We start from the raw sequence: 17,258 nt of genomic DNA, 5'->3' as shown, positions 1-17,258 counted from the left end.
CTTGCCTGGCTTGCCTGGCTTATCGGGTGCAATACGACTAGACGGCCGTGCCACCTGTTGGTTGGTTAGTTTAGCATGTGGGAGCGCGTCGCTGGGCCTCGCGGTACCGCTCAGCCCGCCCCCCTCTCCCTCCCACTCTCCCTCTCTCTCTCTCTCTCTCTTTCTCGCTCTCCTCGGCCCGCGCTCAGCTCATCCCCTCGCAGGCACCGTTACGCGCGATCCACTCTACACTACACCGCGAGAAATGGGAGGCGGTGTCGTTTTTGCAGTGTCGCGTGTCGTCGTCCTGCCGGTGTACTGTACAATTAGGGCCAGCATTGGGGGCCGTATTGTCCGTCTTCGCAGTGTGGCCGCTTGGCGGACTGTTTTGCCGTCGCGTTTTATAATGCAGCGCGCACGACTCGGTCCTTGGTTCTAACAGCAGATTCTTTGTCTTTGTAATTCAATTATTTTTTCCAATCTCCCGCCGACCTTAAAAGTGGGCCTTGCGGGCAGGGCGCCAGGTGGCTGCAGGCAGGCGGCTAGGCTCCGGGGGCTGGGGTCATGAAAAATGCGTCGGCCAGAACGAGTCTGTGATTGGCTGCGCCCTGGCTGCGCTAGCCGCGCTGGCGGGTTATTATTTAAAACCCCAAACTACGCCGACTTGGCCGACTACGCCCAGCAGCCTTGTTATTCATTCGTTCGTCGGTCGGCTGGCCTGGTAACCTTCGACCCGCCGCCAGGCCGCCACGGCCGCCACGGCAGCCCGCAGGCCTGGAAGGCACACTGGAAGGGCATCGGCACGCTCTCGTGTCGCGCCAATTGGCCTCACGTGGCGAAACTTTCCTTGAAATTAAGCGGCTTTGACGCAACGGGCACGTACGGCGCAGGGCAGGGCTGAGCAGGGCTCTAGCTCCAGCTGGCTGCTGGCTCCGTTCTCCGTATCTCTCATCTCGCGCTAAGCTATTCGCTTTTGTTCGACGCCGGAAGGCGGCGCCGTGGCGTAACCCGTGCCTTCCTGCCGGCCTGGCTGGGCCCGGCTGGGCCCCGGCGTCGCGACGCTTCCACCGGGGCGGCCGGTCGGTGTCATTGTGGCATTGTTTGGCCCCATTTGGAGTTGGAGCCGCTCAGCGCTCGCACCTTGGGCCGCCGTGGCGCTGGTCGTCATCGTGGTCGTCTCCTTGCACGTCGGCGTCCTGGTCTTCAGAGACGACGTGGTGCTGGTCTTCGGTGACATGGCCGTCGTCGGCGACCTGGTGGTGCTGGTGCTCATCGTCGGCGACCTGGTGCTGGTGCTCGTCGTCGGCGACCTGGTGGTGCTGGCCGTCGTCGTCGGCGTCCCCAGTCCCTGCAGGCCGAAGACGCGCGGAGACGCGGCGAGTTTGATATCCAGCGAATTAGCCGATGGCGCTGCGCTGCGCGGGGCTGCGCTGCCGTACCGGGAAATCGGTAATGGCCCCGATGCCATTTATGCTGGCGGGCTGGCGGAGGGCTGGCGGAGTGAAGGGCATTAGTTTCGCGGTTGTCCAGTGCATTGTGGAGGAAGGCGGGGCGAGGGCTGCTGCGGTGCCGCGCCGTCACAGCCGAGGCTTTGTTTCCGCCGGTGGTCCGCGCCGGACTTGTGTGTGGTCGGGGTGCATCATGTGCTTTCCCATTTGGCGAGGTGCTACACTGTTACAGGACGTGGTTCACACTGCAAAAGTGATGTCATCCGCATAAAATGCTCTTTTTTCGGTCCGACTCCGCGATAATTGCTGGTGATTTTACAGTGTGTAGTCCCCCTTCCCCGGCTCCGCCGCCCAGGAGGGCCCCGCGAGGCGTGTAAAATTGTAATTTGGGCCCTCGAAGGCCTTGGAGGCCTTGAGCGACTCCTCGTTCCCAGGCGGGTCGATATCGATTATTGGGCGGCCGATGAACCGCCCCGCCCCGCCCCGCGGCTTGCGTAAGCTGATAATTACAGCGCGTAGGACCGCCGCGGGGCGCGCCGTGCATCGCCGCGACTATAGGGTTGCCGCCAGCCAGCCGCCGGGCTTTCGGGGTTGCCAGCAGGCTTATATAGGATTACCGCCCGGCCGGCCTAGAGTTGCCGCCTAATTTGCCTCCGCGCCGCCGAGTCAGTTCTGCTAAGTAGCCGGAGGGCAGCGAGGCCGGAGGCCGTGACCGCCGCGGAGGGGGAGGGGGAGGGGGTTGCGTCGGGGGCTTGGGTGTTAGCGGGACAACGCTATGAGAAATGAGCGAGGCGGCCGGCCGTGCGGTACGCTGCAGCGCCATTCCGAGAGTCGCTCTGTCTCTCTCGCACTCACGGGACGGTCTGGTCGGTGCGAGAGAGACAGAGCTACTCTCGGAATCGGTCTGCTGGCGGTGCGCTGCGGCCCAGCCTGGCCCAGCGCCGCGGCCCGCGGCGTCTCCGCGAGACAGTCTTGATGCTTCCGCCGCCATCCGTCGTGAGGCCCGAATCAGACGCCGCGAGTCACGGCAGCCAGGCAAGGCGCGGCCCGAGTGAAAAATGAGCCGATCCAGTTGGCCGGGGGCAGGCTGCACAGTGGGCCAGAAGGCCGGTGCAGGCGGCCAAAATCCCGGAAGCGTTTTGAGCTCCAGAGTCGCTAAATGGGGCTCGAGCCGAACGTGTGACCCCACCAATGGATTCCTCGTTCGGAGAGCAATCCATTGGTGGGGTCACACGTTCGGTTCGAGTCCCACGTAGCGACTCCGGAGCTCAAAACGCGTCTAGAGTTTTCGGCCCCCTGGCCCACTGTGGGCTGGTAGGCAGGCAGGGCCGCCGCGCCCACGCCGAGATAACCAAGTTTTGGGCAGTGATCCGGTCCAAGGGCGGCGGGACGTGTTTTAATTATCGTAGATGACGCAACCACACTGCCGCCGATGAACGGCGAGAATGGCGACGAGGAAAGGAACAGAACTGGTCGGCGCGACTTTGTCTTCCATCTCCCGAAAGTCCGCGCTCTCTCCGCACGACGCTGGAAGAAGCGTGTCGTCGACGAGGCGGCATCGACGTCGACCAGAGGCGAGCCGGAGGCACCGGCTCGGCGCCGTCGTTTGTTACTTTTCGCACCTTGTCAGAGTCGGAGGCTGCCTCTGCCTCGCCGCGCCTCGCCGCGAAAGTGGAGATGGGATGGGCGGGGCCTGATCCCGGTCGCTCTGTCTCTCTCGCACTCGCGGCGGCCGCGGCCCGTAGGGGTGCGAGAGAGACGGGGCGAGCATTCGGTCCGAGGAGGGAAGCGCTGATTGAACGGCAAGCGCCATCGGCGAGGAGACCTGTGTCCAGTTTAGTTTGATGCCGGCCGGCTGGCTGGCCGGCTGGCTGGCCGGCTGGCTGGCTGTTTGTGAAGATGCGGTCTGGCCGGCCGGCCGGTTGACGAGGCCCCAGGCTTTCCCACGGCGACACAGCGGCCCTCGCCTCGTCTCGTCTCGTCATCGGCCGGCCGCGGCCGCGAGGCGGGGAGGGACTCTCGACTTCTCGACTCGACGCTGGAAGTGGCCTCGCGCGCTGCCGATCCAACGCCATCGCATCGGAAAAAGAAAACAAACACAATGGTTGATTGTTTCACTAAGATGAAATGCTGTCTTACTGGATTGCCGTGTTGCGGATTAGGGAAAAATGGCTAATTTTGTTGTTTTTTTGCTGCGTGTGTTTTTGTTTTTACTTGATTGTCCGTTCGGCGAGGTGAACCCCTGCGGAATCTGCCGATAGGCTGTCCCGTCGAGCAGGCGTGCGTGCGGGACTGCCTACCTCGCAGGCGCCCACAGCCCCTGACGGAGGCGGGGTAGGCCGTCCCGCACGCACGCCGGTTCGGCGGGACTGCCTATCGACGGACTCTGCAGGCGCTTGATTGGAGTGAAAGGCCAAAAAGTCACTGAAACGCAGCAGGCCGGCTCGAAGTGTTCCGCAAACAGTGGCGGAGTTCTGAAACGGCGGAAAGCACGGATGCATACAGGTTGGCCGTTGGTTCCGCCAGATGCATTCGGAGTGGCGCTGGCGCGCCGTAGCGCCCCGGCGCCTCGGCCTCCGTGCACGGCGGCATGGTGCCCGGCGCCACACGCGGCCGCCTCGCTCTGCCCGTGCAGCGTGGCGGGGCACTGCGCCACTACGCGTCCCGAATCGCCTTTATTGCGACTGACCGCACGAACCGTGCCGCGCCGCACGGCGGCCGGGCCAGCGGAGCGCCGCAAAGTGGAGGAGAAGATGCGAGCGGGGCTCGGCTGGAAATGCACTCTGTCATCGCCGCATCCTCGCCCCAAATCACTCTGCAAAAAAAATTATAGCGTTACTATTTTTATTTTATTATTTTATTTATTGCCCATGCGGCCGCTTGGGCTAAGACTGCGGCCGGCAGCGTGTAGTCAGTGCAGGCCTAGCCAAACAAGTGTGCGGTTAGCCTGGCGGGAAATTAATGTGCTGGCCGCTGGAGTCCAGGCAGGGCCCCGTTGTGTGCACTTCCTAGCCCGGCCTGGCGGCCTGGCCATGCTGGCAGCCTCGCCCGGCCCTTCGGGTCGCGTGTTGTTGTGCAACCTGACCGGCAGCGGGACGAGGCGAAGCGAACGGGGCGCGCGTTTTAATCCCTGCAAGTTATGGACGGTGTCAAGGGTTTACAAGTGCAGGCTGATCAGCGTAGCTGGGAAAACTTTAAAACGGCAGCATTTTGTAAAACGGATCACCAAGTCTTTGAAAATCGCGAAGCAGCTATAAATGCTGTTGAACGACGCAGGGTGAGTTTTGAGAGAGAGAGAGAGAGAGAGAATGTAGGTGTAGCAAGGGTGTCGGTCGGGGCCGCGGAGATCGCCCCGCCCCGCCCCGCCCCGCCCCGCCCCGCCCCGTGGCGTGAGAAGCTTGTCGTGCGGCGGCCGGCGCGGCGCGGCCACGAACTTGACCCTGCTCTGCCGCGCAAGGCCACTGCATTGTCGCGTGCGTCGCGTCCGTCTCTCTCGCACTAATTACCGATCCACTAGGCGCGTCGGAAAAACACACACCCTCTCACTCTCGCATTGTACTCCGCGAGAATGGTTTATTTCCGAACCGATTTGCTCATCGTCGCGGGTAAGAAGACCGACTGCTAAAATGTGCGCCACTGCCGGCTGATTGACCAGTTCGTATTATTATTGTTATTATTGGCGGGCTTGTAATTTCCTGGCCGTGGCGCCGCGGCCGGCAGACGGACTCGGTTGCTGTAATTGGTGGCTGAAAGGGGGAGGGGGCGCCTTGCCGCGCCTTGCGGTTTTAGTTGCGAAATTGGCCGCCGTCCTCATGTTTCACGTCTGCGGCTGTTTAAAGCTCAATCAGCTTCGGAAAAAATGATGAAAAAAATAGTTCGTTTGCTTTGATGGCTAGGAACCGCGTTGTCGGCTAGCGAGCGACAAAAAAAAATGGAAACTGGTTCAGTCTGCGTGGATGATGCTGCTCCAGGCGGGACTCCAGGCCGGGGCCCTGGCGGTGTGAACGCGTCGCGGCGACTGGATTGGTTCCAGGATGAGCCAATCGGGGGCCGTCGAAAACGGGGAACCGGGAACGGGGTTCTGATTAACGGGATTGGCGATGATGACGCCGACTAGTCGCGCCAGGACGTGGCGGCATCACGTCCCGCTGGACCCCCGGAAGTGGGTTAGGCTGCACGGCGCTCCGGGTCCGGCAGGTCCAGCAGCAGCCGGCAGGCCGTCCTCCCCGCCGCCCACAAGAAAGCCCTGCACTTGCATCCGATCCGACCGGGCGATAGCCGCCGTCTCTCTATGGCCGCGCTCGTATTCCGAATCGCGTCTGTCTCGCTCGCACCCGCTGGGCGCTCCGCGAGAGAGAGAGAGAGACAGCGCCGTTCGGAAGGGCGCTTGCAGCGTCGTGACTGCAGTGTTTGCCTGCCCTCTCGGCTCCGTGGCACTCCGTGGCACTCCGGGCGCCGTGTCCGCTAATCGTGACTGTGTTTGTAATACTGTCCCCCAAGTTCAGCGGCGCGATGACGGCCAGCCTCTGTGTGTGTGAGTGTGTGTACGTGTGTGTGTGTGTGTGGTTGGCTAGCCGCGGCCGTCAGGGCAGGCCGTTGTTGTTGTTGTCGTCGCTGATGATGCTCTCTGCATGGCAACGGCAGAAGCAGTTCCCACCTGAAACCGAAAGAGGATGGGAGTCTCTTATAATCGGGAGGCTTGCCGCTTGCCGCCGACACGGCAGCCAACTTCGTGCCAGGGACTCGGAGCGTCCAGAGTCCTCTGCGAATATGCGCACGCTTAAATCTTTTCGGTCGGTGGTTAATGAAAATTGCAGGTTTTTGACTTTGGCCCGGCTTTGCATTGGCTTGTTGTAACGCTTCCTCTTTCGTCTGTTGCAGTGATCCGCGGGGTGCCGCTGGTGCGGTCAGATGAACGGTGAGCTTTGGATTCGGGCCCCTTCGTCTCTGTCGCACCCTTGTGGGCCGCCCCGCGAGTGCGAGAGAGACGGCTTGACGAAAGCACTGTGGCAGGCCGGCATGGGCATCATAGTGGTGATCATCTTGACGTTCCCAAGCCGCTTCCCCGCTTCCTCGTTGTCGGGGACGTCCCGCCGTTCGCACGCTGTCCGTCCACGCACGCTAGCCAGCAGGCCGGTCCTTGGGCCTCGTTGGGCGGTCCGCCGCGCCAGACACCGCCTTCTTGCAGTTCGTTTCGAATCCGCGTGGAAAATCACTAAATAAAAGATTTTCTCGACTAGTCGCTTCTAGTTTCCGACCGGCGAGTACGTGGAGCAGAATGTTGCCTCCCCGCTTTGGCCTGGGCACGTGAGTGGACTGCAAGCCCCGGCTCGCTTCGTAGGTGGGCCTGGGGCTTGCCGGCGCGTCGCTCGTCTCCCTCGCGCCCACCGAACGCCCCATGAGTGCGAGAGAGACAGGGCGACGAAAGCACTGACTGGTCCCGCCGCCGTTCGGGTCGGTTCGGTCCGGTCGCGGGCTGTAGAGGCATGTCCTCCCGGCCACGTGACGCATTTGGTTGATGACAAGGTCGTCCTCAAGGCCGTTGTGGGCGTGCGTGCCCGCCGGCTGGACGTCAAGGGTTCAAATACCGGCTCCTGTGTTGCCTTTCTTTTTCGAAAATTATCTCGGCGGTTCCTCGCGGTTACGCACGTCGATGACGATGCGTGTGTACGCAGGCGGCCAGAGCCAGCTTGCGGCTTGGGAACCTGAAACCTCGCGGCGCGTGCGCGCTTGCAGTGCAGTGGGTCGCCGAGCAGCAGCGGTAGCGATGACTCGCTATTGTTGTGGGCATCATGGGGGGCGGCCTTGGCTCCTTGCAATGTGCCTGCGGTCCTGCTGTGTGCAGACAGACAGACAGACAGACAGACAGACACGGACGAGATGCGCGTTTCGCCAGGCCCCCGCGTATTGAAATGGCGTCGGCCTTTCGTCGTGCGGCGTCCCTCTCGCACGCGCGTGTAAGTGCACCGCGCGGCATGCGAGGGAGTGAGACGGACAGAGAGAGGAGCAATAGGAATACAGAAAAAGCGAGGCGGGCCCGCCCGGGGATGGATTGGTGTCAATTGGTTGTGTACGAAGGCCCAAGCCGGGGCCTAAGCCGGGGGCCTCGGAGGACGAGAAAGCGGGTGTGACGGCGGCGGAGGGCCCCTCGGAGGGCCCCGTCGGGCAGGTGACTGCGGTCCGCGCTGGCTAGCTCTGGCCTGGGCCGCGCTGCCGCCGGGCTGCCGGCCACTGGTTGTAGGCCATGGTGTCACTTGGACACACTCTGCCCACGCCGGCGCCGTGCGGTGGCGCGCAGTGGCCGCATTGGTACAGTGTACGCGCTCGCCGCTCCAGATAGTCCTAATGGCGATGGCGGTGCGAGCCACCGCGGATTGCCCACACTGTAAAAACGGCCAGATCGGCGGCGTGGTTTGGTGTGGCGGCGCCGCTCTGTCGGCCGCCTCGCACTCGGCTTGTCGGAGCAGTGATGGGGCCCGGCCAGCCGGCCGCACAGAGGACGCCCTGTGTAGCTCGGGGCGTTACTGCCCGCCTGAGTGCGGCCTGGGCTGGCCTGGCCCGGGATGGCCGCGTCGACGGGAACGCAGTGGAAGGCAGTGCAGCGCCGAGTGGCGTGTAGGCGGCCGGGCCGACAGCCTGGCCGGGTAGGCAGCGGGGAGGCTGCCGAGCGGACGGGCGGCCTACCTGCACGGCGCTTGCCTCCACACTGTAGGTGAAGCCACTTTCGTCGCGCTGTCTCTGCCGCGCCCACGAGTGCGAGAGAGACGGAGCGACGTGCGGCATCAGTCTGCGGGCCGGGCATTAATCACACGGGAAGAAAGTTATGCACGGGCATTATCGCCCGGAAGAGACTTGGCCGCCGACTTGCGCTTTTAAAATGTCGTCATGACCGTAATGAGCAAGTACCACTTGTCCGGGCCGAGCCGGGCCGGGCCCAGCGCCCCGCGACCGCATTGTGTTGCGTTGTCCAGTGGACTGGACGGGCCGGCCGGGCCCCGCGGTGCGCGGTGCGGTGCTGGACCCATGGAAAGCGGCGACGTGGAAAGTAAAAACTCTAACGTGACGCGACAGGTCGCGTAACCGCGGTCGCGTCGTGTTGTTGTTGTTTGGGGTAGTAAAGGGCCTGCTGCTGGTGGAGGCTGCTTTCCAAGTCGCTCGCTGTGCGTGTGTGTGCGTGTATGCGGGTGTAGTGGCCGGACGCGCGGCTTGCTGCAATGGGGACACGCGTCGCAGGGGCAGTGCGTGACCGAGCCCGGCCGAGCCCGGCCGAGCCTGTGGACTGATTCCGAACCGCGTCTCTCTCTCTCTCTCTCTCTCTCTCTCTCTCTCTCTCTCTCGCACGCGTGAGGAGCCCCGCGGGGGAGCGAGAGAGACGACGCGCTGTTCGGAATCAGTCCGCAGGCTGGCCGTACACGGCCACCGTTATTTGAAGGGATGTGTTCCAGTGTACATACAAAGCTGGTCTTGGCTTCCCCATTGGCCATTAGGCGTCGGGCACTGCGGCCACGCCGACCACGCCCCCGCGCGCCTGGCGCTGCCCGCCTGCCTGTTCACAGTGGCAGTGCGCCGCTGACGCTGCCCTGAGACGCGGCCGACGGTGCGGCGAGCCACTCCGCGGACTCTGTGAAGGGCACCCACTGTACTGTAGTCGAAGCAGGGCGCCTCACTGTCACGGCCACTGCCAGACTGATAGGCCGCCAGGCCCCAGGGCCCTACACTGGCTGGCCGTGGCGCTTTCTCCGCGTCGTCGTCGTGGTCCTTACGGTGTGGCTGCGGAGGCTCGCGGACTCCGCGGGGTCGCGTCAAGCGAGTCAGGCGTGTGTGGCGGGGTAGGGCGCCGCGCCGTCTCTGCTCGTTTCCAGCTTTCTGTGTCGCCGCGACGCTCGCCGCTCACCCGGGATCGTTCTTTATGGCGTTTTCCCTCCGGCCGTTTAAAGGCGGGGCTCCGAAACGCGCGGGTGCGAGAGAGACGGAGCGACACGGCTTGGCGCCAAACGGCGGCAATGACTTGCTACGGCCGCCACGCCTCTCGCGTTTACACGCGTCCCGTTGCGCCGCGATTGTGCGTGTGTTGGCGTCCGTGTGTGGCTGGCACACTGTGTGGGTGGCGGGGCGGGCTGCAGCGCCGCAGACCGACTTCTGTGGGCATTAGCGGAGGAGTAGTGTGACTAGTGGCGTCTGGCCCCCGACCCGCCCATCGCTGTAATTCCCTGCCGTTCGCCGGTCTCTCTCGCACCTCCGCGGGAGTGCGTGAGTGCGAGGGAGACAGAGCGAGTCTTGGCCGAGGCCGGAAGCCAGCAGGCGAAGGGCGGCCCTCCCTCGCCCAATCGAGCAAGGCGACTATTATCATACGTCTCGGCTCGGCCTGCTCTGGGCGGACCGCCGAAATGAATGATGATTAGCGGACCGATTCCGAGTGGGAGGCCTCTGTCTCTCTCTCGCGCGCGCGCACACAACTCGTGTGGCGTCCCGTAAGGACACGAGAGACAGCGGCGAAGGCACTGTTGGGCGTCGAGGAAACACATGCATTGGCCGGTCTGCCCGATGACCGCCCCGCCCCGCCCCGCCCCGCCCCGCGGTGACGCAACTAACCGAAACGAAACCGTTGTGCCTTACCGCGCGTTCCGGGCGTTCCCGTCGTTCCGGTTCACCCCGCGTCAGCTGGGCTGCTTGCTGCTTGCTCCGCGGCGCTGCTCGTTGGGCTTCCACTTCCACTCCAAGATATGCGTCCGCCTGGCCGGCTGCGTCTCGGCGGCGTCCCCGCGGGCAGGCGGGGCAGGCGCGCGTCGGCGTCGGCAGAACGGCGGTCGTGACCCCCGTCGTCGTGGTCCGTTTGACACGCGGGGAGGGGGAGGGGAGTCTTGGTCCTCATGCCTTAGCGGCGGCGTTCCACTCCCCTGCGCCTACGTCTGTCTGTCTGTCGGCCTGCCTGGTTTGTTTGTCCGTCTGTCTGGCCCACGTGATGTGCGCGCGGCCCGGCGGCGGCACGGCCGATGGCATGCTAGACAATGCGTCCCTAAACCACCGTTCTGGAGACGCCTATTTGGCGGCAAGGACAACCTGCTCGCTCGCTCACGGCCTAAGTTGCGTGATCGCTCTGTTTGATTGGTGTGTGCGTGCGTGTGTGGAGGGGGGGGAGGAGGGGGGGGAGGAGGAGGAGGAGGGGGCACAGACAGACAGACACGCCTGCAGGCGCGTGCTCGGTGGGAGACGCGCCCCTTGCCCGGCTTTGCACTGTAGGCGACGAAGCTCTCGGCATGGCGCCTCGCTGGCCGGTGCAACTAGATAAATAATAGTGGCGTAATGGGAGAAGAATGCAATTGGTGAGTGGCGAGGCTGGCGAGGCGTCGAGGCGCCGCCAAGGCTGTCTTTCACACACCGTGACACGCCGGGGCACGCGGCACGCCAGGCCGGCCAGGCCGGAGCTGCACCGCAGTGTAATGCAATAGTGGCGGTGATGAGGTTCGCGTACGTGTAGCTCGTTCGAGTCATTCTCGGGCTGCCGGCTCACCACCGCCTCCCTGATCACGCTGCCCGTTGTTAGCGGTGTTGGAATTCATACCCGCGAAAAAACAACAACAACAACAACAGCAACAGCAGCACAGTCGCGCAAAGTAATGCTAGGCTACGGGCTGAAAATGCCGCACGCATGGACTCACCGGCGAAAATCGACGAACTATCCCTACCAGAGAGTCGAAAGATCTATCCAAAGGCGTTGGTAAGCCGGCTTAGTTTGTTTGATTTTTTTTTTTTTTTTTTTTCGCGAAAAAGAATTTTGAAATTTGGCGAGTGGGTTTTTCTTTTTTGGCGGGTGCCTTTGCTGCTCGCTCGAGTTGTGTACACACGGTGGTCAAGCACGAGTCGATAAGGAGAGCAGGTGTTGGAACATGTCGCGCGGCAGACCGCCCCGCCCCGCCCCACCCCAGACGGATTGGCATTTGCTTCATCGCGTATGGCAAATAAAAGGGCTCACCTTTTTTCCCGCGCCGTGGCCGCGGAGCAAGTGGTTGGTGTTGTTGTTTGTTGATGTTCGGTATTGACTCGCTCTGCTGTACGTGCGGAATCAAACACGCAGACCGACGAGAAAACAAAAGGGTGTACCTTTCGCGGTGGAGTAATGAATGGATTGTGACTTCGCAATCAAGTAGTACAAGACATGCGGCCGCAATGCGTGTAGCCCACATTGCTACGCCTGCGTGGATGTCTGTCTGTGTGTGTGTCGCCTTGGGCAGATTGTATACGTCATGTCACACCGCGCTCCTTTTGCACTGCGTCGTTAATTCGTGTTTTTTTTCTTTTCTGTCTCTCGGAATGGCCATTTCTTCTCTTACGCGACCGAGGACCGAACGGCGTGTCTGGGAAGTTTTCCGTTAATTTACCTTCTCCTACGGTGACGGGGCGTGTTATGGGGCTCGACTTGCTCTCGGCTTTAATGGGCGCGAGTCGCCAGTGCAGCAGAGTCGCTTTGTCTCTCTCACACCCGCACAGGACCCGACAGGGCGCCCCACGAGTGCGAGAGAGACGGAGCGACGCGACTCTCGGTCCGCTGTTTACCGCGCGGCTAAGCTCGTGTTATATGGAGGGGCTCTCTTTATGGCTGTCACATGTCACCTCATTGGAGTCCGGACGCCCGACGGACGGACGGACGAGCGGACAGACAGACAGACGAGTAAATGGATCCCTCGCGGTGCACTAAAGGGCTGTCGCGGAATGCCACTTATTCGGCGATAGACGCGCGCACCTTGGCGTGCCGAGCGTGACTCCCCCCCCCCCCCCCCTCCGCGCTAGTCCGCGCCTTTCCCCGCCGGGTCATTCTATGGATGCGAAGTGCATTTTACACCCGGCCGTTTATGGGCCTTTCTGCCGGGAAGTGCCGAGCCGCCGCCCCCTTGGCGTGGAGGGGGTAGGCAATCCGCATTCTTCGGGCGCCGATGGGAAACTTTTAAAAGGCAACTGCAGCCCGCCAGCCAGCATGGCCAGCACTTTGTATATGTGCGAGCCGCGGGGCTGCGGTGGCTGGCGGTGGCGGTGCAGCAGCCGTCGTGCCTCCGGAGTGATCTCATTCCGTCGAACATTGCGCTCCGCGCGGTTGCTTTGGTTTTTTTTGTAGTGCCGCGTGCTTCTAGCCGCAGGCGAAAATTTGTGCGCCGGGGGGGGGGGGCGTTCGTGGTTCCCCTTGTATGGCGTGCCGCACCCCGCCCCGCCACCGTCACGACGTGAGGACGAGCCACTCCCTGACCTTGCAGTGCACGGGGAACAACTGCATTAGCAGCTACACGTCCCAAAAAAAAGAAGAAGATGGAGGAAAAAATGCTGTCGCTGATTCGTCGGTGTGGTTGGATAAGGTTCGAGTGTAGACTACCTTCCGCGTGACCTTAAACGCAAACATTTGTTTGTCCGTTCAAAGTCTTCCCTCTCAACAGGTGTAATTTCCTGGTTGTAAATTCAATTTTCGGCCGTTGCAGTTGCCTCTTTAGCATTCATGCCAGCGATCGGGCGGCGCGCGATGACTGACTGACAAACGTTGCTGCGGCTGGGAAAACAATCGCGCGCGTAAAAACGCCCGGCGAGGCTCGGCGTGTGCGGAAGTAGAGGCGTCTTTTTGCGGCGTGGCGACGACGGCGACGGCGCGTGCACGTCGCGTACACGTCACCATGACGGCGGTCGTTTTCGGCGCGCACTTTGGCCGCCACCTGCTGGGCGATTAATCCGAGGCGTCGCGCTGTCTCTCTCGCACCCCCACGCGACGCCCCGTGGCCGTGGCGGTGCGACAGAGAGAGCGACGAAAGCGCTGTCGGGAGTCTGCTGGCAGTGTCGTTAAACGCTTCCGATTGGCTCAAGGATGCCGTGCAGCGACGCGGTGCGCGGCACTTCCCCGCCAGTGTGGCGGTGTGTGGAAACCTCGCGGCATGCGGGCGGTGCGCGGTGCGGGTGGACGCCATGCTGGTCGCCGTGCAGGCCGCGCGTCGTTGTCAACGCTGATTGATTGCGCGTTCGCCGAATGACTGAATGGCGTCGTGGCGTTCGCCTTGTCGGCGGCCACGGGGGTCATGTCGTCGTCGGCGAGACTGCGAGGGCCACCCCCGGCACGGCGGCTCGGTGCGGCACGGCCTCGGCGCCCGGAATGCGGTCGTCGGGGAGGGTGCGGCGTCGACGGCGGCCTCGCGGCGTCGTGGCGGTCCGTATTTGGCGCACCATTACTCACCCCCATTAGCGGGTCGTCAGCGGTGGGCTGAAAAAATGGCGAGGATCGTTGACGGGCCGCCGTCGGCTGCCTAGGCAGAGCGTGGCGGGGCGGGGCGAGCGCGGCCCGGGCCCTCGTGGGGCTTCGCGCGGCGTCGCCTGCTAGCCGGCCGGCTTAGGCCGTCCGCGGGCCGCGGGGCTTCCCTTGTGCCGACGACGACGCGCTGATTCACCAGGCAGCATGGCGGCAGCGGCGGGGGAAAGAAAGGGAAAGAAAAGGCGACGGAAAATAAAATGAAATGCCGGCCGTTTGTTGGATTTGCGCGGCGGTCGAGTCACGCGGTGGCGCAATGACGGGCCGCCGTGCCGCCGTCATAGAGCACGACGTCCACGACGTCCACGACGTCGAGGTGGAGGAGGGTGGGGGAGAACAATGCTAATGTCTCGTCCGGTCCACCGGCACCGCCGGCCGGGCCGGGTGCGAATATCTTCGGAATCGCTTGGATCTCTCCGCCGCCACCCACCTCCCCCGCTGCTACTCGCCGCCAGTACCCGCCCCGCCGCCCCCCTCCACGCCATTCTCACCTTTAATTCTATTTCCGTTGGCGGTGTAGTGGCGGCAGCGAGGCCGGTGCTGCATTGGTGCCGCGCCACGCCGCGTTGCGCTTTCCACGAAAGGCTCTCCTTGTCTCTGTCAGATGCTCAGATCTGCCAGGATATGGCTTCGAGGCTTCGCGGTGCTGCGCGGTGCTGCGCGGTGCTGCGCGGTGCTGCGCCGCGCGGGGTGGCGGCTAGGCTGCCTCTCGATATCGCCTCTCGAGTCCACATAATTCCCCCCGCCACTGTCGCTGGGCCGCTGCATTGTTTGGCGGTTGGTCGCGGTGATCGGCGTAATGGTGCTGGCTGAGGTGGGCGTGGCCGCGCGGCCGCGCCTCGCCAAGGACGCCGAGAAGGCCCTGGAGTCGGACTGACGGACGCTTTGCGTTTTGCAGGGATGGCGCTCGGCAAGGTGGGCTCCGTGCCCATGACGGAGGACACCCCGCCGGACCTGCTGGCCGGCGGCATGGACCTCCGCGTCGTCCTGCCCTGCGGCTCCGTGACGCGCTGCAACGTGGACAGGAGGTGAGTAAACGCGAACCCCGGCCGGGGGTCGAACCCGCAACCCGCAAGCCACAAAGCCACTGCAGTGTACATGCACCCACTCCTTTCACTCAAGCGAGGCGTGCACTCTGCGCTGGCCTCGGCCGGCGTCGGCCGGGACTGGCCTAGCCCAGCCTATCCCCGACGAGTAATGAAAAGGAAATTGTACTAATGGTCCGCCAGGCCGAGCAGTGTTGTAGCGATCATGCATGCCTTGCCTGCTCCGTGCCTCCGTGCCCGCCCTTGGCCTGCACTCGGTTCAACAGCCTAGCTCGACGTGCGGTAGTCCACTTCCAGGCCTCCAGACTTATTCCAGCCTTCCAGACTTAATTCCGCCTTCTCAGTGCCGACGGGGGCGTGTTTCCTAGTCTTTCCACTGCTAGCACTTAAACATTTTTTTTCTGATTTTTTTTGTTGACATTAGCGTATGCTTCTTGCAGCACGCCGATCATGGACCTGCTGGTGCAGTTGGCGCGGGCGCACCGCATCTCCCCCGCCGCCCACACCCTGCAGCCCTTTGGCCTGAACAACACGCCCCTGCACTCACAGCCCAGCACGCCCATCGGTAAGAGCGGGCCTCGAACCCCGCATTTTTAGTGGCCCCCATTCCACAGCCAGCGTACTTTTTGGCCTCCACGCGTCGCGGCGTCGCGGTGCTGTTGTGTTTTGGCGGCACGGCTATTGCCAAGGCTGCCCCCCTTCCCCCTGTTCCACTCCGTCCCGCTCCGCGCCCCGCCCGCATCGCGCATCGGTTCGGTGAACCGTAGAGATGATCTCGCTGGTCGCGATGAGGCTCCTGCCGCCGCGAGCGCCGCCGGCCGGTGAGCGCTCCGGAGCACCTGTCGATGGCGTGCGGCCGCCCCGCCCCGCCCCGCAGCACGCGCAGCCACCCCGCCCCGGCCGGCCCACCACGGCGATAAGAGTAATTTCCTCGGTGTCTCGATGCCGACGCTGATTACTCTACGCCCCACGGTGGTGGCTTGGCGGGGCGGCGCGCGCGACTCACGCAGCCTTGCCGTTTGGGCGCGTCGACGTCCACGTCTTGTTGTTGTTTGGGCCGCGCGCTGCGTCGCTGCGTCGCTGCGGCGTCAGCGTGCCGTCGCAGGGATGTCGGTTCGGTTCGCCGCGGCTGGGGCTTCATCGTGCATGCGTGAGTGCCTTCGCCCCGCCACTGTTTGCGAGCGTGATGTAGCGGAGAAGGACCGGCTCCGCCGAGGCTCCGGCGAGGCTCCGGGGATCCCGTTGCGGTAGCCGGCGCGGCGCTGCACGGCAGGGCGGGCAGGCAGGGCCACAGGCCACTCCTTGGCCATGCAGGCGATCCGATCTAGATGGAGGTGCCATGCCAAGAGCCCCCCTCCCCCTCCCCTTCCCGGCAATGCCGGCATTGCCCCGCCGCGGGCCCCGCGCTGCATGCCTCGCGAGGCACTGTTCGAAACGCGGCCCGGAATCCGCGCTCCAGCGTGCTCCAGCGTGCTCCAGCGCGCTCCAGCGACGAGACTAGACCGCCGCGGCATTTTTGTCGCTGCCCGGCCTGGAGTCTGTCCAGCCTGTCGTGCCGTGCCTCTCGGCGGCGGCCGCATCGGGCGCATCTCGGCAGCCTGGCTGCCTGCCTGCCTGCCGGGCCTGGACAAGCACCGCGCTGTCATGTCCGCCGTTTAAAATGATTTGTATAAACCGCGCGCGGCATGGCCAGGCATGGCGGCACGCCGACGGCCGGCGCGAGGCACGCCCCTCGAACCATTGGAAACCAGCGCCGTGTTGCGGCTCGGCGTCCTCGGCGTCGAATCGAGATGGACGGGCAGGGCGTCTGAGGGCGTCGGCCGCCGTGGACGCGGAGCACCGCGTGATGCACGTCGGCGACGTCGCGCAGCCATGCCGTTTACATTTCCGTTTGGACGACAAAGAGTTGTGTTCGGCGCTGCTGCGCGCTGCCGTCGCCAATGTATGGCGGCCTGGTGACAGTGCCGCCTGCATTACTCTATCGGTCTGTCTGCCTGCCCGTCTGCCCGCCCGCCCGTCCGTGTGGAGCCGCGCGGCCGCTCCCAGTGCTCCTCTTTGCTCGGAAGGTGGACACCGCCTCGCCCCGCCACGTCGATGAGGGAGAAAGTATTTTGACTGATATGCGCGCCGCGGTGCCGCCGCGCTGCCGTGCCCCTACATAGCGTGATGGGATGAGAGTGAGTGGCGGTTTGGCGAGGAGGAGTCAGTCGTCCCGTCCCGTCCGTCGGGGAGGAGGAGGAGGAGTGACAGAGGAAAAGGGAGAGGATGCGAGCAGCGCGTCGACGGGGAGGCTGCGCTGCGGCCGAGCGGCGGGACCGGATATGCTGAATGGAAGGGGCGCCGGCCAGCAGAGCCAGCAGGGCCACTACACCTGCAGAGTGTGCGTGCAAGGTGCGGTGTTGGCTCTGCGCGTCCAACATTGTTTTCCACGCGCCGAATTGAATGGAACAGAATGGGGCGATTGTGCTTTTCTCGGGTCCACTGGTCTGGCGGCGCGGCCCCCGCTTA

The 17,258-nt window shown here is 63.8% G+C and overlaps 1 protein-coding gene across 9 annotated transcripts in view; it reads left to right on the top strand.

The window, feature by feature from the left end:
* LOC117640877 (proteoglycan 4) overlaps window positions 1-17,258 on the top strand; it is a 50,493-nt gene that overhangs the window by 23,394 nt on the left and 9,841 nt on the right. For 6 of the 9 annotated variants that reach the window (XM_034377858.1, XM_034377876.1, XM_034377838.1 and 3 more), the window contains 3 exons: window positions 6,309-6,345; window positions 14,603-14,732; window positions 15,191-15,315. In XM_034377858.1, coding sequence (XP_034233749.1) covers window positions 6,339-6,345; window positions 14,603-14,732; window positions 15,191-15,315 — 262 coding nt within the window. In that variant the 5' untranslated portion in view covers window positions 6,309-6,338. The remainder of the gene's footprint in view (window positions 1-6,308; window positions 6,346-14,602; window positions 14,733-15,190; window positions 15,316-17,258) is intronic. The other 3 variants (XM_034377886.1, XM_034377894.1, XM_034377867.1) reach the window with 2 other exon arrangements.

This window comes from Thrips palmi, unplaced genomic scaffold (assembly GCF_012932325.1).
Source record: "Thrips palmi isolate BJ-2018 unplaced genomic scaffold, TpBJ-2018v1 HiC_scaffold_1, whole genome shotgun sequence".
In the NCBI taxonomy this organism is placed as follows: domain Eukaryota; kingdom Metazoa; phylum Arthropoda; class Insecta; order Thysanoptera; family Thripidae; genus Thrips; species Thrips palmi.
This window is presented reverse-complemented; position numbering and strand designations above follow the sequence as displayed.